This window comes from Oryzias melastigma, linkage group LG6, assembly GCF_002922805.2.
Source record: "Oryzias melastigma strain HK-1 linkage group LG6, ASM292280v2, whole genome shotgun sequence".
NCBI lineage: Eukaryota > Metazoa > Chordata > Actinopteri > Beloniformes > Adrianichthyidae > Oryzias > Oryzias melastigma.
In genome coordinates, this window is record NC_050517.1 from 33,624,523 (window position 1) to 33,649,111 (window position 24,589).

A 24,589-nucleotide genomic window follows, 5' to 3' on the forward strand; every position below is an offset into this window, starting at 1 on the left:
TTGTTGTCTACTGGGGGTTTTAGGCTAATTTAGAGTTTAGCTTCTATTTTAACTGCAGGTTTTTGACTAATTAGTTTACTGAACAATTTTATGATAATTTGTAGTTTAGCTATTTTAGCAAAATGCTGATGTTTTCAGCTAATCTGTTATCTACTGAAGTTTGTTTGGGATAATTTAGAATTTAGCTTTTATTTTAGCAACATGCTAACATTTTTGACTAATAAGTTTACTGAGGAATTTTAGACCATTTTGAGTTCAACTAGTTATTAAGTAACAAGCTAACTTTTTTTGGCTAATTGGCCTCTAATTAGCTTTTTTATGCTAATTTAAAGTTTAGCTAATATTTTAGCAATATATGCTAAGATTTTTGGTTCATTTGTTATCTTCTGGAGGTTGTAACCTAATTTAGAGTTTATCTTTTCTTTTAGCAACATGTTAACATTTTGGCTGTTTTAATTTACTGATAACATTTATGTTAATTTGGAGTTCAGCTTTTAATTAAGTAACGAGCTAGATTTCTCGCTATGTTGGCCTCTACTAATGGTAAAAGGTAAAAACATTCTTAAAAAAATCCCATTTTGAGATATGCAAGTTTCTTTTAATTTTGTTCAGGCTAAAAATATGTAAAATAATTCACATTAAACAAAGAAAAAAGAAAAACAAGGTCATGAATGCAAATCCAAATTTCTTACAGGCTAAAGTAAGACTATACGGCTCCTTCTAGGTTTTGATCAGTAGGAAACAAGCCCAAATGGCTCTTTTGCTGTTAAAGGTTGCCGACCCCTGATTTAGGGTATGATTGGTATGATTGGGGGGTTCAACCATCAAATGGCTCCTGATTGTGACAGCAGACCACTGACCCCCCCAGGGGGAGGGACTCAGTTCGACTTCATGTGGTTGATGGAGGTTAATCATGATCATTCTGATCATTAACATTGTAAACATTGTTCTACTTCTCCTAGGTGGCGATCACGCTTTACCATTAAACTTTATTCCAGAAGAAGAAGAAAATATGAGCAAAAAACTGTTTTAGACCACAAATGGTTATTTAAAAAAATATTTATTTAAAAAAGTTTGGAAAATTCAAGTAAAGATATTCATTTATGCAGCAATGTATGCTTAGGTCGACCGAACGTTAGCATTAGCCGTCCTATAGGAAATTCCATTAAATGTTAGCATCAAGCTAGCAGACTTTAGCTTTATGTTCTAAATTGATCTATATTGTTATGAATCGATTGTTGATCTGTAAAGTTTAAATCGATTCAAATCTATTCTATCAACCCATACCTAGTATATAGTAGATTTCACTAAAAATACAAATGTCTTTAAAAACCCAAACTGATCTGAATCAACCCCTGGAGTTGAGCTGATATCCATCTTTAATAACCAGCAACCTCCTCCAGAACAACAAAGCCCCCATCCTCCAAAACCCCCAGATCCCAATCTGGCATCCTGAGAGGTGGGGGACTCCAGGACTAGTCAGGCACCCGGAAGCCCCACCCTAAAAACCACGGCCGTATCTCCCGCCTGCATCGCACCTCGCCATGGGACGACCCCGGAGGACCATGTGGCCTTTGTGACATGACCCCCGGGTGGGGTCGGTGTTTGGTGAAGATGCAGGTTGCCGCTGGGAGCCACTGGCTTTAAGTAATCCCACCCCTGAGGCTTTCTTACAATAACGCCCCACTCTCTGGAGAGTTACCATCTGTCAGGGACAGAATGAAAGCAGCAGGACCGCAAAACACGACGATGAGAAAATCTGCACTTTAGCTTGGCATTGGTGTTTCTTTACACCAAAACCCCCCACGCCCCACGAGGAACACGAACAAGGTCAGAAAACTGATCCTGCAGGTCTTTAACGTGTGTGTGGATGAGTGACCGGTGTTCTTCAGTAACATCCCAGCAGCTGCTTTGAACCGTTAACGGTCCATTGGTCAAAAAGTTCCGTTTGCAGATCCTTCAGATAGCAGGCTACAGTTAACCTGTCATTATTACTTGGAAAGCATTAAGCCTCGACTTATGCCAAGACCATTAATCACCATCAGTCTCAATTAAGATAAACATAAGTAAAAAGGCAGTGGTTAGTACTTACTGTGTAAAGCTCATTTAGGACTTTCATCAAGTCCTCCTGGAGCTGGAAAGCGATTTCCTTGCTCTGCGAAGAAAACACAAAAGACAAAATCATTCAAATCAGTCGCAGACTGCAAGAAATAAACATGAAGATTTTATCCAACTCTTAAAAAAAATGCTCCTTTTAAAAATGACCAGACGCTGACCCAACATTAATCCCTCTTTCTGTGAGAAAGTCCCAACTTAGCCGGTTTTTACCCAAATCATCGACCGGCGCTCCGGTTTCACCGTCCACATGCTCAACACATTAACCGGCCTCCACCTAAGATTTCCTCCCAATATGTTAACGCAATCAGCCGCGCCACAAGGCGGACTCGGTAACACAATCTCAGCCGCGTATAACTGCATTAATGCATCTCACAGTTGAGGGAACGGCTTAGCAGCTCCGCCGTGATGGATTCACTGAGGCTTTTTCGACTCGTTTCATTGTTGCCACTTCCATGCATCCTTCAGCCCGACTCGTACACTCTCTGGCATGATTATGAGATTATGAGTCACGACGGTGAATGTCGGATCTCTCCTCTACTGTGGATCTCACGCTCTGCTATCTGGATGATGTTACTGATTTGGTCTTTTTCTAACCGGGTTACTCGCAGACAAATTGCATTCTGGGAGCCGCTTGCAGAAAAGCCTTCATGAGGCAACCAGACACCCAATCTGAGAACATTTCCCAAAAAAACAAAAAAACTTTTGCACATTTTTCAAATAGTTCCAAAATCTTAAGATATTTAAGTACTTGTTTTATTTATTTATAAAAAAAAGTCAGATATTCTATTTTTTTATGATATACTTTACTTGTCTTGCAATAATTGAAGAGCAGCAAATTTCTGCATTAACATTCATGTGTTATATTCATTTCATTCATCTTGAACATTTTAAATCGAAACTTTTAAAATAGTCAGTAGTTTATGGAGCGAAATTCAGGCCAATAATATTTGAAACCCAAAGAAAACAAATTTGAAAAAAATATTGGTGTTTGGCCAAGTAAAATGTCTGAAAATGTTTGCTATTCAAAAACAAACTTTATTATTTTCAGCTTCAAATGTTACATTTTTTTGGTTTCATAACTCAAAATTTGCAATTTCAAAACTTTATTTTTTAGTTTCAAATCTTTTTTTGTTCGTTTTAGAATCAGTTTAGGTTTCAAAACTTTTGACCCCATTGTAGAGCATTGGGGCGGGGCTAACACAGAGGACCAATCAAAATCAATGGGGGTGGTAACTTTAGTCCCGGTGCGTTCACTGACTCTGAGAACTGTGATAATTACAGTCAGAAAATGGCTGTTTAGTCTGAACTATCATAGTCTGAAGTTTTCCCAAGTCTGGTGTAAAAAGCAGTTTTATCGCGTACAAACAGTGAATACAAAACACTTTGATTGGTCCTTCGTGTTAGCCCCGCCCCAACTGTATCAAAAGTTTTGAAACTGAAAGTATCAGATTTGTAAACGTTACAAAGATGTTTAAAGTGGAAAAAATATTTGAACCTAAAAAAAAGTTTTGAAATTGAAATTTTGAGTTTTGGAACCTAAAGAACAGAAGATTTGAAACTGAAAATAATTAAGTTTATTTTAGCATAGAAAAAAGTTTCTGACATTTTACATTTTTTTAGCCAAACACCAAGATTTTTTATTTATTTATTTTATTTGGGTTTAAAATAATTTTAGCTCCATAGTAGTTGAGATGCTAAAATTCATATGGAAATAAAACTATTCATCTGTTCAGTTTCTTCTGAGCTGTGAGGAACAACAGACCGTTTGAAAACTACACAATCCTTTAGCAGGTCGCTCACAGGTGAAGTTGCACAAAGCCGCATGATTGTGTGTGTGTCATGGGGGGGCGTGTCATAAGCAGTGAACAGGCAGTAAAGAGGATTACACTTTCAGTTGCCACCTGCCAGGCTGCTGTTTGGAATTAGAGTCTGACCTGGTGACCTGGATGGTCAGAAACACCTTCCAAACCTCCACCTGAGGACTAAACCCGTGTAACTCCCAATTAATCAAGGTAACCTGCCTGTAAGCCCAGATAACCGGAGGCCAGGAGAAGGAAACTGGACACAAAGTAACCTTCACCAAACGCTGTGTGTGTGTGTGTGCGTGTGTGCACCCAATGTGTACACTTGTTGGTATGCAATGACATGTGGGAGTGTGTTTGTGTTTATGTGTAAATGTAAGCGTGTGTGTTTTCTGGATGTGTGTCCATGTGTGTGCATGTATATTAGTGCCTGTTTACACACATATGCACATGTGTGTGTTTGTGTGTGCATGCATATGTGTGCACGTGTAGCATGTATGCGTGTGTGTGGTTGTGTGTTTGTGTGCGGGGAAAAGTGTGGTGCACTGTGGTTCTGTTCTCTATTCTAATGTACTTCTCTTCTATTCTTTAGGATTTATTTGATTTATCCATCTATGCTTCTATTTGGTGCAGTGTGATTCACGTGTTGTTCTTCTTTCCCACTGCCCATCGGGGAGCGGGAGAGATTTCAGATTCCAGGTGGATTGTCTGTGCTCCTGCTCTTGGCCGTGGACCTTGCCTCTGGCTCGTCTTGGCCGTGGACCTCCACCCCACCCGTCCCCCGGTCCACAATCGGGTCTTTTTAGGTGTTTTTCTTCACCAAGAGGGAGGGTCTAAGGGACGGGATAACCAGTTCAGTTTAATCTGTTTAGTATTGTTTAGCAATAAGCTATTGTTTATATTTTATGACCAACTTTCTGCTTTTTGTGAAATTACCGTTTTAAAGCCCAATATCGTACATTTCATTTTGTGATTATTCCATATTAGTGATCAGTAAATACTGTAAATAAAAAATGGAATCGCATTCAATCACGATTATTTTTTTCCCCAGGTTTGCGATTAATTAGTTAATTTTTTTAATCGATTCTCAGCCCTAATATATACATATACATACATTTGCATGTAGATGCATGTTTGGTTGTATTTGTTTGAGTGTTCGTGCATATTTACAGTTTATGTGTAAGTGTGTGCACATATGTGTTTGTGCATGTATAAGTGTGTTTCCATGGGCTTGCTACTACATGTGTTTCTGCGTGTGTGCATATAAAGGTTTGTGTGTGTTTGTATGTGTGTCGCTGTGAGTGTGTTTGTGTTAGCAGAGACAGAAGTGTTCTCAGATGTGGTCTTTAGCTCCATTCAGATACATTTTCGGTGTTTTAACAGAAAACTCGACGGACTGGAACGCTTTAAAGATGGACCACATGTTGGACCTCAAATTAGAGGCAATAAATGATCTTCAGCAAACGCGGCGTTACAAAAGCAGCCGCTGGTTTCATCTGCAGAGTTTACCCTGTCATTTTAAAGGAATCTCAGTTGGGAGGGGGGGTCCGTTTAAGTCTAATTCATTAAAAGGATCCTACAAATGGGTTTCCCCTTTTAGCTTCCTACCATCTGTACCCAGACCACATTAGAAAGATGAAAAAGCCTGAGGAGGAGAAACCAAAGCGTTCTTCAGGGAGTGCTGGTTTCAAATTGCTGCTGACATTAATCATGATGTAGAAGCGGCGGCGGCGGCGGCGTACCCTGTAACGTTTGTGTCTGTGCGTGGCACCACGTCAATGCAATCCAGACCTGAAGGACATTCAACTAAATACTCGGGGTACCGAAGAACTTGCTGTACTTCTGTTTACGCGTCAGCAGATGATTTAAAACGTCAAACTTAAAAAGAGTGACTTTCTTTGTCCTGACCTGGAGAGATTTTATTCGCCCTTTTAACTGCTGTTCTTGGATATATTTACAATCCTGTGTGCTCCAATATTTTAGCCTGTGCCAAATCAAACTTCATTTAACTATTTAAATGATTCATCTGAGAACACTTCTGTCTCTATATGAGGAGATCGGTTTGACTGAATTGTGACAATAATATTTTCTTTGTCCTTTTTCTGATGATTTGCTGAGATGAGGTGTGATGTGTTCTTGTTTGTGTTTGTATTTTGGTCTATTCCTATTAGTGCTATGAACTGATTTTAAAAAAATGAATCAGATTAATCACATTTTTGAATTATGATTAATCACGATTAATCCCAGTGTTTTACGAGATAAATGTTATGCAGCTTTTGAACAAAAATAGACAAGAGATAAAATGTTTTCCTTCCTTTTATTGTTTAAAATGAATACATTTATGTTTACCCAGAAGAGTAAATTGTGTTTACAAAACACATCAACTAAAGATGATCAGAATTTTAAGGACTTTTATACCCACAGTATTACTCCAAAATAACAAAGATCGTCACAAACAGCCATAAGAAACAAATTTTGTGTTTCTGCACTTTAAATGGCCCGAATGAATACTTGATTCTGATTGGCTGCTGAGTGTGCATGCACGCCTAAAAGAAAAAGTTCTGGTCACAATGTTCTATGTGTGCAGACTTCTGTATAACAAACTTTTGCAACAAGCAGTAAGAGGTGAATTTTCTCTCTGAAATTATGCTTTATTCTAACGTATCATGACAATAAGCATTTATATTTCCTTTTCTGTTGCAGTCGAGGTCGCTGCCGCTCAGCGACGCGTTGTCGTGTTACCAATTGGGCTGCGTGACCTATCAAACAGTCCACATTTAGTGTAAAAACTAAACCTAAAAAATAACAAGAATAAAGTACTAAAAATCGACGACATATTCATTTATTTTGTAAGTGACCATGTTATAAGCGGGATAATGCCCGACAAAGTGTGCATTATCAGAAATTGATTGAACCGGCAGAATACGTTAACGTGTTTTACGTTAACACCCCTAATTCCTTTACATGCATTTCTTGGCATAAATGTGTAAATGTAAAAAAAATAAAGGGGGAAATGATCATTGGATCAAAAGTTTTCAGTAAATTTCTGGTTTTAAACTTTTCTTCACCATTTTTAGAGAGATTTTTATTGCATAATCTCACTAAAATTTTAGCTCCTTTTCTCTCAAAGTTACAGAAAAATTATGTAGAACCAAAAAAAAATTAGTTTTTGTGTATATTCCTGTTATTTAAAATCTTATTTACCCCTAATTCAAAAATGAGCTGCAAGTTTTAGCAATTTTATTAAACCTTTTCTCAGGAGACTTTTGGGTTTTTCAAAATAAAAAAGTTCCATCTCTAATATAAAACCATGACTGTGTGGATATCAGCCTTTTTAGCTGTTGGAAAACCCAAAACTATTTTGCACAAATATGGTGACCCAACAACTGCCTGAACAGACACCACTGAAGGATGAAGACAGAAAAACCCAGAAAACCGACTCCTCAAACAAAAAAAGGGTTTTTGAATCTTTAAACTACAATCTTTGGTGCTCTTCAAACAAGCGCAGGAGGCGGATGAAGACGGCGGGCGGGTCACTCAGGTTTGTCTGCGCAGCGGGAACCGCGAACATGCAGGAAGACGACAGCGCAGCTCTTTGATGTGCTGGATGGATGACAACAACGCAGCTGTATCCTGGACGCTGCGAGGAGGCGCAGCAGAACGTGAGGCATTTCTCTGTTGTTCGTGCCTCATTATTGAGGCTCTGCTGAGATCAAAGGCTCAGGGAGGCTTTAATTAGAGGGCGAGCTGTGACCTCCCAGCAGGCTGCTGTTTGTCAGCGCAAAGTCACCTGGATCCACAAAGAAGCAGCCGACTGAGACGACAGACAGGCGGAATGACGTCCTGCGGATTCCACAGCTACACTGGTGCAGGTGGAGCCGTGCAGATCAGCATTGAGGTCAGATTGTTTTGGGTGGGACAGAAAACCAGATCTACCTTTGAAGGAGATTTTAACATCTGGCTCATGGAGCAAAACCATTTCTATCAATATGTCCACTGCTGCTTCCTGTTGAGTCATGTCCTACACAAGAGCATCTGAAAAGGTCTGATGATCATCTAGAACACGTGTCAAAGTCAAGGCCCGGGGGCCAGATCCGGCCCTCCAGATCAATTTACTTTATTGTTATTAATGTCCCGATGTTATCTTGCACTTACTTCAAACTTGTATCATTTTGACTAAATATATTTTTATGAAGAGTAAAATATTGAAAGTTATTTAAGGTTTAAGTTGATTTATTCGGGAATAATATTCCTGTTTTTTTGTTATTCATATTTATGTTAACAAGTTATGATTTTAGAGTTGCCAATCTGCTAGCTTTTTGGCATTTACTAAGATTTTTTAAGGCTACTTTGGAGTTTAGCTAATACTTCAGCTACATGCTAGCGGTTTTGGAAAATTTAGGCTTTTTTTATTTTTTAGGCTGTTTTGGAGTTTAGCTATTTTTTCAGCTACATGGTACCTTTTTTTTTTTAGCTAATTTAGGTTTTTTTTTTTGTTTTTAGGCTATTTTGAAGTTTAGCTAATATTTCCACTTCATGCTAGCTGTTTTGGCTAATTCAGGCTTTTTTTCATTTTTTAGGCCATTTTGAAATGTAGTTATTTCTTCAGCTACATGCTAGCTGTTTTGGCTAACCTAAGTTTTTTTTTTTTTTTTAGGATAATTTGACATTTACCTAATATTCTAGTTGGCTATCAGCTTCAGTGTTTTTAGCTATCAATTTCAGCATCTTTCACCACTATCATCTTCATTGGCCAAATTCAGCTTCCAGCATTCACACAAGCATTATCACAGGTAATGCTACATATCTAGTTAATAATTATGTTTTAAACTTGTGTTTTTAAAGTTTTTTAAAAATGTAGTTTTAGAGTGATCAATAAATGTTTATCCTGTTCGGCCTGCGACCTAAGGTGTGTTCTGGATTTTGTCCCCCTGTGCGATTGAGTTAAACACCCCTGATATAGAAAATGAGTCTAACTTTGAGTTTTTAAACAAAACGACAGAAAAACATAGTTTGGTTAGCTGAAAGGACTCCTCTGAAGCGGCCTTCTGTGGGGAGTTCTCCTGCAGCTCATAATCAGTTAGGGAGTCGTCATCTTTGCGGTGGGATCGGTTTGGGTCGAGAACGGTCTAAAGATGTGGTGACCAAAGTTAGACCGCTTTCCTCCAGTTCAGAGAACGCAGTGGCAGCAGCTCCGCCGCTCAGGATTTCATCAAAGACATGCGGCGTTTATTCAGAGAGAGCGAATCGGAAAATGAGAGGCTGCTCATGTTGCAGACGCTGCTGCACAGCCACGAGGAAGCTGCATCGCATTAACTTCAAAGCAAAGTAACCTCCTCTTATTCTGCACAAATATTGGAGGAAAAATGTAAATAAATATAATTAAATCAAAATATGAAACGACTTCAAGGATGAAAACAACTTATCGCAGATCCGGCTGAGGTCGCCTACTTCCTGCTTTTAAACTAATCAACTAACAAAAGTGATTTTGTGTTTGAGAGGGTCACATGACAGCTGAGTAACAAACATCTGAACACAATCTTCCAAAATATTTCCTTTGATTTGATTTACAAATAAGTTCCATTCAGGTAATTTATACTGAACATTTAATGTAATTTTTCTGACTTTATTCGGGACAGAAAGGGGCTTCTTTACAGTGATGTAACCATGGTAACATAAGTGTTTACAGGGGCTGAAACTAACAGTGCCCCGTGTTTAGTTCTGCTTATAACTTTTACTTTAGAGGAGGGATTTTCTTAAGCCTTTCAGAGTAAACTTTATCTATATATATGATCATATATTACCTTTGGAGCAGTAAAAAAATGATTATTTATTGAATAAAAGTGTCTATTTGCACGTAGTTTTTGAATCACGTGCGGCCAGTGCAAAACTATTTTCTTGGTCGCACTTTTTTAAAGAGTCCGCCAGGAAGGTATGAGCAGCCCCGCCCCCCATCATTTTGCTGAAGAACCTGATGGATGAAGGAGCGCCGGACATTTCTGTCGGCTGTAGAAACAGATTTTAATCATTTACCAGTTTTTCAAGAAAATACGAACGTGTAACATTTTGTAAGTTCGTTGTAAGAGACAGCAGGACTGTCCAACGTTTTTGCTGAAGAACCTGATGGATGAAGGAGCGCCGGACATTTCTGTCGGTAAAAGATTTCAATCATTCGCCAGTTTAACACCTTGGGAAAATATGAGCGTGCAGTCTTTTACCGCGGTCAAATGAGCCGCCGTTCACATTTCCGTGGTCAAATCAACCATTACTGGATTTTTTTCATACAAAACTTATGGTCCGTACTCGCTGGAAAATCCTAAAAGGGGCCCTACCATTAAAATTCTACTTTTTGAGGTTTTAAATGCATTTTACTGTTCATTTCTCTTTAAAGAACCCCAAAGCAGCATTTTGATCTATTCATGCATTTAAGAGCAGTCCTCTAAAAACATCAGAAATACTATAAGAATGTCTCATTTTTACGTCAGTTAACAGACTTTGGGTGGAACTCATTCTTGATTTTTAATTTAGTACACACATGTTTGAAATACAGCAGTGTGCATGTTGGTCGCACTTTTTAAGTGTGGCCAACATGATTCTCCGTAGGTTTTTTGTGCTGCTCGCACGTATTTATGTACGAATAACGTTAGCCTTATTAAATAAATGAAAGATTCAGAATCATTTATGGATCATAATCGATGCATCTAATAATCAATTGTTTCCCTCACCCTTGTATGTATTTTCTGTAGCGACTTATAGTCTGAAAAATAAGAAACTAAGAAAAAGTCCCTAAAAAATGTATGTTATTTATGTAGTGACATTCCCTCTGTTTGTATTCACCAAAATATAATTTTATAAAATAAAACACCAACAATTTTCCTGTGTAAAAAAAAATGATAATAATAATTTGACCGGTAGATTTTTTCTTTTTTTTATCAACTGACCAACTTTGCTAAATTTCTGCCCCTGGTTCCAGGTGAAACACTCAAGAAGGCACAATTTATGGAACATCATCTTCATCTCTTAAAGATTCGCTCACGGTTTAAAAAACAAAAGAGTTCTGACCCGCCCTCCTCACCTTCTTGAGCAGCCGCGTGGAGTCCTCACTGATTTGCATGAACCTCATGATGACGTTGTTGAGGTAGATGTCACTCAGGGTGGCGTGGTCCTTACTCTCCCTCCTCACCTGGTTGAGCAGCAGGTACCAGCAGTTGACCGGTGACAGCAGGTTCTGGTCTTTTCTGAACAGACCAGAGAGAAAACCTTCAGAGGTCGAAAACATAAATTCATCCTCACGGGATTTAACAAGCAGAAACATCTCAGCCCATTCCTCACTTAGCAGTACTGACACTCCTTAAAAATATGACTTCATGATTTATGTGAAGCTCTTTTACGAGCAGGATGTGCGAGAACACCTGAGAAGAACCAGAACCCGTCATTAAAACACAGTAGACGTCTCCTTCAGAGTCAATCATCCCGTTCCTTCAAAAGGTCGACAAGGAGAAGAACAGAAGACTCATTCCACATTTTTCTAGAAGCCACAAGTGGAGTTTGAGACACGCTGAAGATAAACCAAGCGAGAGCGGAAGGACAGTGAGGTAAGTGGATAAGAATAGGTAGCAGAGCTGTGAGCCGTTTCCTGTGCTTTGAGCTCGCTGTCTTCAGCCTGACGGCAGGACGCTGTGCAGGCCGGAGCGAGCGAGCGAGCGGGATTTCCTTCTTCCTGCCTAGAAAAGCCCACCGGGGTGCGTGGACGTCTGATGGGCCGGGTCATGCAGGAACCATATGGAGATTCGCCTCTGCCTCCTGCATATACAGGCAGCACTTGTCAACACAACAGGTGAAGCTCCGACGCTGACCCAGCCCTGAACTTACTGTCAGCGCTGGAGATCCGTCTGCTGGAAAAGCAGAATCAAAGAAAAACAGGACGCCAGCTGAGCGCCATAAAGGCCGAGCCGCACAAAAACATCCAACCGCATTTTCAGATGGCATGAAAATACAAGGGGGGGTTTGGCTGAGCTGTGAGTGACGCCACATGACCCGGCGGCGTGCAGGGAATGAGGAATGAAAGCAGCGCCATAGGAGCCGACACTGTCACACAATCCTTCCTGCATCACAGAGGAGGCGTGTTTCAAACCAGGATGGGTGAAGCGTTTTCTTCTGTTCAGGACGTCACTGGTGTGAAGGTCACAAGAAGACAGGAAATGATGTCATCAATAGTTCTAGAGCAGAGGTCGGCAACCTTTAACAGTAAAAGAGCCATTTAGGAGCTGCAGAGTCTTACTTTAACCTTTAAGAAATTTGGATTTGTGTTCATGATCTTCCTTTATAATAAATATGAATCAAAATGTGATTTCTTTTTTTTCCTATTTTCAAAATAAAAGATGCTCTGTGTCAAATAGAATCATCTCAGTGAAGCTCTTAACACAACACAGCTAATAACAATTGTTGTGCAGAATAAGATCATATTTGATTTGACCTCATAAAAAGATCAAACCTTTTACTAAAGTTTGCATATAAAATCTGTTCATTCTGTTGGTAGCGTTGAGCAAACCAAACATCTTCAGGTCAACAGGGATGTAAAAACCCACAAAATGTATCATCTATGTGCACCTCAGACATTAATTTATACATTTAACTAATCTAAATTAAATACATTCTAATTTAGTAATCCTTACTTTCTTTCTTTTATTTATTTATTTTGCTCTTTTTCCCCTCTTTGTCCTCAGCAGTCTTGCACTGCTGGGTTTTGTTATTTTAGTTTGGATCTTGGTAGTCTTAGTTTGCAGGCTTTGTTTATTTGTTTTCTTTAGGTAGTTTTGGTTTGGGGGGTCTGCTGACTCCGACGGTCGACATGTCTGTGTCAGGAGTCTCCCCGACTTATTTAATGTGGCTCTGGAGCTGCAGGTTGCAGACCCCTGCACTAGATTTTTGTCCAAAGGAGGGCTGACACGATTAGTCAATTAGTCACGATTATTATTAAAATAGTCGACAACAAATTTAAAAGTCGATTAGTTGTTGTTTTTACCACAAAACTACGGTTTGTGCTTTCTAACGTCAGCCAGTCTTTGTCGTACATGTGCAGTGGTGCTAATCCGAGTCAGTCGTGATGTCACAGGAAGACTAGGAAGACTCGATTACCAGGACAACACGCTAACGGTGCTTTAAAGTAGAAAACAAAAGAATAAACACAAAAGTGTCCAATGTAATATCTGCAAGGCAGAACTTTTGTTCCATAGCAGCACCACGAATATGATGAACACCTGAAGAGGAAGTACGCTGTGACTGAGTGTGAAGAGGGATCCTCGTCCAGCTAAGCTAACATTAGCACAAACTTCTTCTTTTCTGTGCATCTCTGCAACCTCTACCACATTGGAGTGAAATGTCTCTGCTGAAGGGAACATCTGCTAGACATGTAGAAATGCTGACTTTCCTGCGTCGAGCAAGAGCATCGTACAGTTTGGAATTCTATAGTCAGAGTGTCGGGAAGTTAAACACAGTTGGGAACGCTCAGCATCATAAAATGCACTTTAGTTATATTTAAGTTTAGTAAGACCAAAACTTTATCTTTAGTGAAAAATAGTTCTTTGTTTCGGATGCCGACCTAATTTGATTTAAGTCTTGTTTTAACGCAAGAAAACAAATGAAGGAAAAAAAACTGTATGAATCATTAAAGCTTTAATAAACTATTGTCTTTATTTTTAGTTAGCATATATCTTAAACACTTCAGCTTTAAAGCTAATGATGGTTAAAATGTGTGTTTTACATTCAGTTTACGAACAATCCGATTAGTCGACTAATTAAAAAAATAATCTGTGATTAGTCGACTATTAAAATAATCGTATGTAGCAGCCAGAGTCCAAAGATTCTCAAACGATCGACTTATTTATGAAAAAACGGGAAATGAAGTAACACAAATGACAGGCTGGTTGGCCAAGTAGTTTAGGGAGCAAATATAACAACATCAGTGATCTTATCTTTAGAGGCAGTGAGAATACATGTGTAATCAGACTGTCAGGTAATAAATAACCTGCAAACAGGAGCAGCATCCTCATGGCGTTTTGCCAAAAGCCTCGCCGAATAAACCGTCTCCCACAGCGAAATATAAAGAATAATAAATGAGACAAGACAGAAAAGGTTTACAGATTGACTTTCAGACTTCTTTAAGTTAAGTTAATGACAGGAAAATGATGGTAATGACCCCCGCCACCAACAGTCCAGGATCTGGGTCAGGCAGACTCATGAAACCATGACCCGGAAAGGCTCAAGGACAGGAAAGGAAGAGGGAGAAGAGGACACCCATGAGGCAGGAACCTCCTCATCAACGGTTCTGTCAGCATGAGCTCCGTCCAGAGTGACAGTCAACATGGCTGCACTCTGGAGCTGACCAGAGGGGTAATTAACACCACTTTGGGCTCTGAAACAGGAGCTCCGACATGCAGCAGGAGCAAAACGCTGTAGGACCGATGAGGTCTTTCATTAAAGGCGTTTCTGAGGTCTGTTTAGTGACCAACCTGCAGCCAACTGAATCAAAGAGAATCTGAGATCAACTCAGGTAAAAGTTTCATTTATAAAGGAAACAAACATACCCAGAATTTGAAAAAAAGAAGAGAAAAACGTGAATATTGATCAAATAATGTCCTCAAACAAACATTATACATTGTGCAATTTTCTCATGATGGAGGATGTGTACAAAGAAAACTAATCTAAAAAAATGTATTTATGAGTATTTCTTTATTCAAATTGATGTGAATCAGGAGAATTACAAAAAATGCTGTTTCAAAAAGATCATATTTGTGATGTAAACATACACTGGGCGGGGCCACAAGCTTCCTGTTCCACCCACCTCAGAGGTGTATTCCTGACGTGTACTCAGGTCGTCATAAATGAGAAATTATTCTCAATCGACCTTCATCTATGAATAAAGGTTCAGAAATTCTAATGAACTCCTGCCGCTCTGCAGAAACTATGTCCTATGTTTTTTTCTTAATGATGGCTAAAATTACAGAATCATTATTAAAAGACCACTGGGAATGCTCTGAATACAGATCAATCATGATCGGAGTAAAACTTTAAAGAAAAAATAAAGTGTACATCATTTACTGGTTAGTAGATTCTGCAAACAGCCACTGAGCTTCATGTTTTCCATTCTTTAACGAATGGAAAATATTCTTTTACAACCTTATAAAAGTGGTTTTGTATGGAAACTTAAAACATAAACCTGTATTTCAATGAATCACATTGAACTGTAATTGTAAACATTTGAATCAAAATCAAATGATTGCTATGATATCCAGGTCTGGCTCTAATGCAACTGACTAACAAGGTTATAAGTCAAGTATAAGTCAAAGTTGTTTTTTATTATTATAGTTTAGTCAGGGGTGTGACTTAAACTCACTGACTTTTTTATTTAAGTATAAATAGGCTCGTTTGGGGGATGTTTCCACTAACGACCACTAGAGGGTACTGTACGTGTGTATCAGTATTTGCTACTGCCAGTGTCATCAGAAGAAGAAGAGTCGTCCAAACCTAACATGGAGGATAATTTGATTGTTTTCCTCTTAAACTTTGATATTTTTCGTATTTGCGTCAAAACATTTTTTATTCTTGTTTTTATTTTTTACGCCCTCGGACGAATGCGGAACAGAAAAGTCATCAAACAGAGACGGAAGAACAGGTAAAAGCGCCGCCATTTAGACACAGCTCCTGCAGTAGAAGGTAACAACCGCTATAAAAAAAGACAGAAATATCTCACGATAACTGATGATTTTGTTGAAGTTTTCAAAACAAATAAACCTGATCTCTTAATATCATCTGTGTCTGCTGCGCATTATAAATAAGAGACAGTCAAAGCTTCCGAGTAGCGGCGAGGCAAAAAACTTGATGGTAGCTTCTCCCGCTCACGACCAGAACATCTAGTTTATGAAAATATTTTGGGATTAAGTTTGGTGTGAACGCAGTGTTACACTGGCCGGATTTGTTCTGAAACGTCAAACTTTTCTCCCTAAAGTGCGACTTATATTCCAGAGTAACTTATATTTTGTTTTCTTTTTGATTAGACATTTTTGCTCCTGCGACTTATACTCCAGTGCGACTTACACTCCGATGCGACTTACACTCCAGTGCGACTTACACTCCAGTGCGACTTACACTCCGATGCGACTTACACTCCGATGCGACTTACACTCCGATGCGACTTACACTCCGATGCGACTTATACTCCGATGCGACTTATACTCCGATGCGACTTATACTCCGGTGCGACTTATACTCCGGTGCGACTTACACTCCAGTGCGACTTACACTCCAGTGCGACTTACACTCCGATGCGACTTATACTCCGATGCGACTTATACTCCAGTGCGACTTATACTCCAGTGCGACTTACACTCTGATGCGACTTACACTCCAGTGCGACTTATACTCCGATGCGACCTATACTCCGATGCGACTTATACTCCAGTGCGACTTATACTCCGATGCGACTTATACTCCGATGCGACTTGTACTCCGATGCGACTTATACTCCAGTGCGACTTATCCTCCAGTGCGACTTATCCTCCAGTGCGACTTATACTCCGATGCGACTTATACTCCAGAGTTATTTAAATTTTGTTTTCTTCTTCTTGATTAGACATTTTTTGCTCCTGCGACTTATACTCCAGTCCGATGTATACTCCTGAACAACTTATACTCCAGTGCGACTTATATATAGTTTTCTTCTTCTTGATTACATATTTTTTACTTCCTGCAACATATACTCCAGTGCAACTTATACTCTAGTGCAACTCATACTTCAGAGCGATGTATATATGGTATCCTTTTTTATTAGACATTTTTTGCCCCTGCGTATTCTACTTCCATTCGACTTATATTCTGGGAAATATGGTAATACTGTAAATTCAATCGTCTCTTTCTCTTTAAGCGTAAACCGCAGAAACAAATCTGCCGCAGCATTTTCTTTATCTGATTCAGATCTGCTGAGGAAACAAAGACGGTTATCACAGTGATGTGTTTGTAGACTACCCAAGGTCAAGTAGAGCATGAATCACTGATGAGCAGCAAACACTTCTCCATGCAGACAGATGTCTACTTTTCATGAAACCGCTGCTGTCGCAGGAGCACAGCTCAGTTGACAGCTCCTTGAAGCTGAATGACTTCCAGTCCTGCAGTGAGTCACTGCAGTCGTCTATAGGAGGCTTGAGATTTCTGACACAAACTTCATTTCACTCCAGAGGGAGGATTAGAGGCTAAACACCCCCCCCCCCCCAAATGAAACTATATTCTCAGCTCGTGAGACACATGCAGACATGAATGTGATCTAGTTTTGTTGCTGTGTTCATCTTCTGTCACATGGACAGTGGGAGGGCGTGGCTTTAGCCTCCACCTGTTTCCACCTGGTTACTAGGTGCAGCTCAAACAAAAACCTTCGAGGCTCGAGCAGTGGTGTACATTATCCAAACAAACGGAGCATCTCATGAAAACTGCATAGAGAAGGATTTTAGCTGAGAAAAGTGCATCTTCTCAACGTGTATCTCTTATGCAAAACTAACTGAAAATTTCAGCTCAAGTGTCATCACCACCAAGTACTTTAGTGTTTTGCTGCTACATGACACGTTTTACAAACTCAAAGTGCCTTCAGGCTGCAAGGAAGAAAAAAAAACATCCTAGTTCTCATCCCGAGTGTGGGCATAAAAAAAACAACCCCAAGTTACCGAGACCTTCCTGTACGCATGAAAATACGAGTCATTTTAAGCTCACAGGAAGACTTTTAATGTTTCTCCAAACAGCCGACATGAACACAAGCAAAATGCTCACAGCATAATGTTTACGCTGTAATGGAGTGACCAGACGGTACATCACACGGAGGAAACCACCACGAGCAGAGACGCCACGCTGGAGTCTCTCTGCTCAGCTGCTAAAGCCATTCCAGAATCAGACAGAAAGAGGAGACCTTCGCCACAAATACAAATACATTCATGTATATCTGCTCCCTGCAAGATGAAAACAGAGAGTTCATGTCTGAGCTTTTCCAGGAGCAGAACTCCTCCATGCAATAAGGTCAAAATCTGAGGCACACTTAACTGTGTCAACATCTATAAAAAGGAGGAGACTCAAACTGTGAGGCTCACAGAGTACAAAGGTAGGAATGAGGGATCGAGAGAGACGAGTGCAAAAGGAACACTTGAATATTCAGTAGTGCTGCCACAAACGATTATTGTGATAGTCGACTAATCACTGATTATTTTTTCTGATTAGTCAACTAATAAGGTCATGCGCAAAGTGGATGTAAAACACACACTTCTAACTAACTAATTACATTGTGATAATGCTAGTGTGAATGCTGGAAGCTGAGTTTGGCAGTGATGATAGTTGAAGATGCTGAAATTGGTTGCTGAAAACACTGAAGCTGATAGCCAGCTAAAACATTAGTTAAATGCCAAATTAGCCTAAAAAAATTGTAAAAAATATGTAACTTAGCACAAACAGCTAGCATGTAATTGAAATATTACCTAAATTCTAAAACAGCCTAAAAGACAAAAAAAAAGCTTAAGTTAGCCGAAACAGCTGGCATGTACCTGAAATATTGGCTAACCTAAAAATTAGCCTTAAAAAACTGAAAAAATGTAATTAGCCAAAACAGCTAGCATGAAGCTAAAAAATTGGCTAAATTCGAAAACAGCCAAAAAAGTAAAGGAAAAAAAAAAATTAGTTAGCCAAAACAGTTGGCATGTACCTGAAATATTGGCTAACCTCAAAATTAGCCTTAAACTGAAAAAGAATAAATCGACCGAAAGAGCTAGCATGAAGCTAAAAAATTGGCTAAATTTGAAAACAGCCTAAAACGTAAAGGAAAAAAAAACTTTAGTTAGCCAAAACACCTAGCATGTAGCTGAAATATTAGCTAAACTCAAAATAAGCCTTAAAAAACTGAAAAAAATTAAATTAGCCAAAACAGCTAACACAAAGCTAAAAAAATTGGCTAAATTCCTAAACAGCCTAAAAACAAAAAAAAGCTTAAGTTAGCCGAAACAGCTGGCATTTACCTGAAATATTAGCCAAGCTCAAAATTAGCTTTAAACTGAAAAAAGAATAAATTAACTGAAAGAGCTAGCATGAGGCTAAAAAACTTGGCTAAATTCGAAAACAGCCTAAAAAGTAAAAGGAAAAAAAAACTTTTGTTAACCAAAACAGCTAGCATGTAGCTGAAATATTAGCTAAACTTCAAAATAGTCTAAAAAACCTTAATAAATGCCAAAATAGTCCAAAAAGCTAACAGAACGCTATTATAACTTTAACTTTACTACACTCCGTATAATAAAAAGTAATGACTAATCGATTATTAAAATAATCGTCAACTATTGTAATAGTTGATTTGTCGTCGATTAGTCAACTAATTGTGGCAGCTCTAATGTTCAGCTTCTGAAAGTAGATGCCGCAGTTCAAAGAACTGTCTTTCCAGAGCTTAATGGCACATTAAGATTAAATACGGACAAGTTTTTACCAGTTTTTCTTTCAATATGCAAAATATAGAAATATAACAGCCGACAGCTAAAAAACCTTTTAAAAATCCCAGAAAATTCAATAAAACAAACCATTTTGTTTACAGAATACTATGGAACCAAATCGGTTGTAGATGTTAAAACAACATCAACTATTGTAACTCAATGCAGAAAACACAAGTGATATGATGTAATACGTACCTGTAAAAACTAAAAAGAGCAAAAAGAAACACTAAGTACAATCAAAATGATATTATTGCATAAAGTCAGCAAAAGTAAAAGATAGCAAACATGAAGAAACTGTTGCAAATGTCGTGGAGTCGAACTCTTAATGTGCAACTGTGTTAACCGGTAAGCCACAGCAGACAACTGGACCAAATTCTCGGCCTAAGTCATTTTTTTCAACCGTTTTTAACGGCTGTATGTGACAAAACAAAACAGCACTTTGAACGCGGTAGAACGGCACTTTGGACGTGCGGTTTGTACGCGATAAAACAAAGCTTTTTATGCGTTTCTTGGGACAACACAAGACGGCGTAATTTACGTGTTACTTTAAAATCGTGTAAAAGTGGCGTTTTGGATGGTCATTACGCCGTTCTTTACGCCGCTTTTCTAGGCGATTTATGAGCCCTTTTGCTTGTCGCCATAGTATAGACATTTTCTGACTGTAATTATTCAAGTTCCTAGAGTCAGTGAATGCACCAGGACTGGCTCAATTCTGATTGGTCCTTTATGTTAACCCAACCTCCTTTCACCTCCTTTCACAATTGCAGAAAATTTCAGACACTATTTTTTAGTTTAACACCAATATTTCAGCTTGAACTTTTCAAGTTGTTTTATTCAGGTTTCTTTATTTGGCTCCATAGAATACGGTGATAAAATGATCTGACAGGACTGAAGGACCTCTTTAAATGTCAAAAATCTCCCTTTTGATCATCACAAAAGGTTAAACCTAAACCAGCTTTAAGGCCTAACAGACTGAAAGTTCCATCCCGATCGTCTTTTGATCTGTTAAAAAGCATTCCAAGTGGTCTTTTAAATTATGATTATTTAGTTTTCAGTGACATTTTTTTAAAAGAACATGTTGTATTCTACAACAGAGCAGCAAGAGTCTATCAGAAATTCACCTCTGAATTAAGTTTCTTTAGTGTTGCGCTTCACCAAAGACAAACACCGTAAAAAAAAATAACAACCAAATATTCTCTCCTCACTTGTACTGCTGGTGATCCTTGGTACTGCGAGTCTTCGCCATGAAGCGCTCGGCCAGTTTCTCCAGGTTTCTGGAATACTCCATCTCAATCTCTGCCTTCTTTCTGAAGAAGTCCTGGAGGTCCTGCAGCAGTTGGACCCGCATTTCCGTCTGCTGGTCCAGACATTTCTGCTGCTCCACCAGCTGAGCCCGGATCTCTGAACAGACAGAAGGAGAAGCGCTAGATTAGGAAGAGTGGAGGAGAGGATAAACACAAGGTTTCAGGCAGTTTACCACGTTAAAGAAAAACTTTACTTCGATTTGCCGTTTTCGGTGAAGTCACAAGGGTCCGTCAGCAGAGCAGATATGTGTCACTTCACATCAGTGTTAATCAGTTGTAGTGCTGCCACAAACGATCATTTTAATAGTTGACTAATTATTTTTCCAAATAGTCGACTAATCAGGTCATATGCAAACTAGATGTAAAGCACACACCTTAACCATCATTAGCTTTAAACTAACTAAAAACTAGATAGATAGCATTACCTGCGATAATCCTAGTATGAATGCTGAATTGGGGAGCTAAAGAGGTTAGTTACGATAGCGGAAGATGTTGAAATTTATTGGCTAAAAACACTGAAGTTGATAGCTGAAAATGCTGAAACTGATAGCCAACTAAAATATTAGTTAAATGCAGAATCAGCCTAAAAAATGACAAAAAATTAGCCAAAAAAAGCTCGCATGTAGCTTAAATACTAGCCAAATTCCAAAACAGCCTAAAACATAAAACAAAAAACCTATGCCAGCCAAAACAGCTAGCATGTAGCTGAAATATTAGCTAATCTCCAAATTAGCCTAAAAAAAAAAAACGCATAAATTAGCTAAAATAGATGGCATGCAGCCAAAAATATTAGCTAAACTCCAAAATATCCTAAAAAAGCCCAAATTAGCCAAAACAGCTAGCATGCAGCTGAAATATTAGTCAAATTCCAAAACAGCCTACAAAAACCTAAAAAAAAGCCTATGTTAGCCATAACAGCTATCATGTAGCTAAAATATTAGCTAAACTGTAAATTAGCCTAGAAAACAAAAAAGACCTAAATTAACCAAAATAGCTAGCATGCCGCAGAAACCTTAGCTAAACTCAAAATTTGCCTAAAAATAACAAAAAAGCGCAAATTAGAAAAAATAGCTAGTATGGAGCTAAAAATACTAGCTAAACTCCAAAATATCCTAAAGAAGTGTAAATTAGCTAAAATAGCTAGCATGTAGCTGAAATATTAGTCAAATGTCAAAACAGCCTAAAAAAAAAAAAAAAGTCTATGTTAGCCATAACAGCTAGCATGTAGCTAAAATATTAGCTAAACTGTAAATTAGCCTAGAAAACAAAAAAGACCTAAATTAACCAAAATAGCTAGCATGCCGCAGAAACCTTAGCTAAACTCAAAATTAGCCTAAAAATAACAAAAAAAGCGCAAATTAGCAAAAATAGCTAGTATGGAGCTAAAAATATTAGCTAAACTCCAAAATAGCCTAAAGAAGTGTAAATTAGCCAAAACAGCTAGCATGTAGCTGAAATATTAGCTAAACTCCAAATTAGCCGAAAAAAAAAATAAATGCCACAATAGTCCAAAAAGCTAACAGAATGCCATTATAACTTTCGACTTTACCACACTCTGACTCCATTTAATATAAAGTAACGACTAATCGACTATTAAATTAGTCATCGACTATTTTAGTAGTCAATTAGTCGTCCAATCGTGACAGCCCTAATCAGTTGCATATTTGTACAAAATCGTTGTGTATGTCTGAGCAAGAAGAGGAAATGATCCGAGCAGAAAAGGAATTCACCCCAGCAACAGTTTACTGGCCCAGTGCAACATGTTCTGGTTTGGTTCTGGGTCTTGTAAATGCTTTACAGAACTGTTCTGGAGCGCTTCATTACAGCTGGAATGACTCCTTTAATCACACTGTACCAAACAGTGAGTGGAGTGCTCATGAGCCTCGTTTTCTACAGCAACCAGCCTGCTTTGAGTGTCCTCCTTTCAATTGTTCACTTCAGTTTAGGGGCTGAACGGTGCGATCACGCTAACAGACACACAAAGCTTTTGTGGTCACATATTTTGCTTCTTTTGTGTGTGTCTCTTTGATGCCCTTGCATAATTTATTCTTCCAGAAAGTGGTGACTCAGAGCTGCAGAGAAAGCAGTAATGAGGTGATTTAGGGACATACAGTGAAGGCATTTGAACAATTCCCCGAAACAAGTTATCATTACGAAGAATGAACGTTTTTAGAGGCTGTTTATCGTTATAAATGCAGACAGAAGAACTTCATGGCATCACAAAAGTTTAAATCTAGAAGTTTGGATGTGTTTGCATCAAAATGTCAGTAGGAGACGAGACGGTGGTTGCTGTGCAAGAGTGTGTGGAAAGAAAATTCAGAGAAAATGTTTTGAAATAGAGTCTGCGAGCTGGAATTGTGAGTCGGATGAAGCGCCGCTGTGCTCAGAGTTTAACTTCCTGAACTCTAATGATTCGTTCACGCCTTTAGCGTCTTAAAATAATCTAATGGAAAAACAGCTAAATATAAGATTATTTGTAAATCTAGAGCTTCGTTCAGGATAAAAACATCTTAAACAGTTCTTTTTTTTTAATGTACTTTTTCAGCTAGAGATATGGTTTGATTTAGCAAAAGAAAAAATGTTAAGATTTCAATTTAAAAGTCTCCCTAAGTGGTTTTCTGAAACATAATCAATAATTTGTCAGCAGAACTACTTAAAAATCAATAAAATCCTGATTAAAACAAGAATCTACAATAGATTGTCGCCCTTTAACCGTATAAAAACGGTGGGGTGTCAACAACAGCACAACAATTTACAGAAACTACAAAGTAAAATTGTGAAGCAATTGGAAAACAGAAGAATCTTTAAGGAGAGCAAGTGAACAGTCCAGGTTTGTAACTGCATCACGGCCCGGATGTCAGTATTAAAACAAAGTCACGGCGGCGCTGAGACAAAGACTGCTGGATCATTTGACACAATTACACTCATGACTGCACAAGGAAACTCATTAAATCATTTATTTTCCAAGTCAGGCTCCGGCCACCAAGCGGCCGCACGGCGCTGACATATCAGGAAATGAATCCTCGAAGGCAGCCACCTGTCAAAGGAAATTACAGGAGCGGCTCGATCCGCGGCGGCCAAACTTACACTTTCATAAACTTAATGTCACAAAGACATTTTATTTTAGGCTCTGCTGAAAACACATTTATTTACAATATTTTTCCTAAACTGAGTTTTCGTCAACAAGAGTCTCTCATTACAGTGTGTGGAAAACATTTGTCTCTAATTGTTAAAGAATTTTACTGATGTTCAGATCAAAAACATCAATCTACGCACTGAGGATTAACATGAAAAGTATCCTAATCCGAATGATCTGATCATCAGATTATTGCTGATTAGGAAACTTTTCATGCTGAAGTAGCCGAGAAACAACACTTTCAAAATTCAGAGAAAAATCCAGAGACTGACATAGAACAAATCCCCAAAGTTCTTGTCACAGAAACATTTTCATGTTTGTACTTGTTATTGTGAGCCGTGATCCCAGATTATGATCTGACAGTTAAACGAGAGAAAGAGGAGCTCATTTAATCCCACAGGCAAATATTTGAAGTGAAAGACGAAGATACTTTGCTGTTTGAACCCCGTCAAGAATCCCCCTTTGATCATGGGGGGGCCTTCGAGAGCCCCCATGCTAGGAGCTCTGACAGGTGTCTCGCTGGCTTCTTCAAACGCCAACAGCAGAAGAAGAGGTTGACACTTGGACACTTCAACGTGTCAGATATCCAACTGTTGTAATCCGAAGTGTTTGGGAGCTCGAAGCATCACAGAGGATTCATCTACCATTACAGGCGGCATTCCTGCCATTCTGAGGTAATATGAATGGTAAGCACATGTGAAGCCCTCCAAGTATCTGAGGTTT

The 24,589-nt window shown here is 38.7% G+C and overlaps 1 protein-coding gene across 6 annotated transcripts in view; it reads right to left on the reverse strand.

Annotated features, from left to right (window-relative positions):
* Nucleotides 1–24,589, reverse strand: part of srgap1a (SLIT-ROBO Rho GTPase activating protein 1a) — a 105,059-nt gene that overhangs the window by 48,751 nt on the left and 31,719 nt on the right. For 4 of the 6 annotated variants that reach the window (XM_024281878.2, XM_024281877.2, XM_024281880.2 and 1 more), the window contains exons 2-4: nucleotides 20,632–20,827; nucleotides 10,996–11,158; nucleotides 2,093–2,155 (exon numbers count right to left, since the gene is read on the reverse strand). In XM_024281878.2, the coding sequence (XP_024137646.1) occupies nucleotides 2,093–2,155; nucleotides 10,996–11,158; nucleotides 20,632–20,827 (422 nt within the window). Of the gene's footprint in view, nucleotides 1–2,092; nucleotides 2,156–10,995; nucleotides 11,159–11,332; nucleotides 11,724–11,792; nucleotides 12,105–20,631; nucleotides 20,828–24,589 lie in introns of those variants that run through there. The other 2 variants (XM_036212580.1, XM_036212581.1) reach the window with 2 other exon arrangements.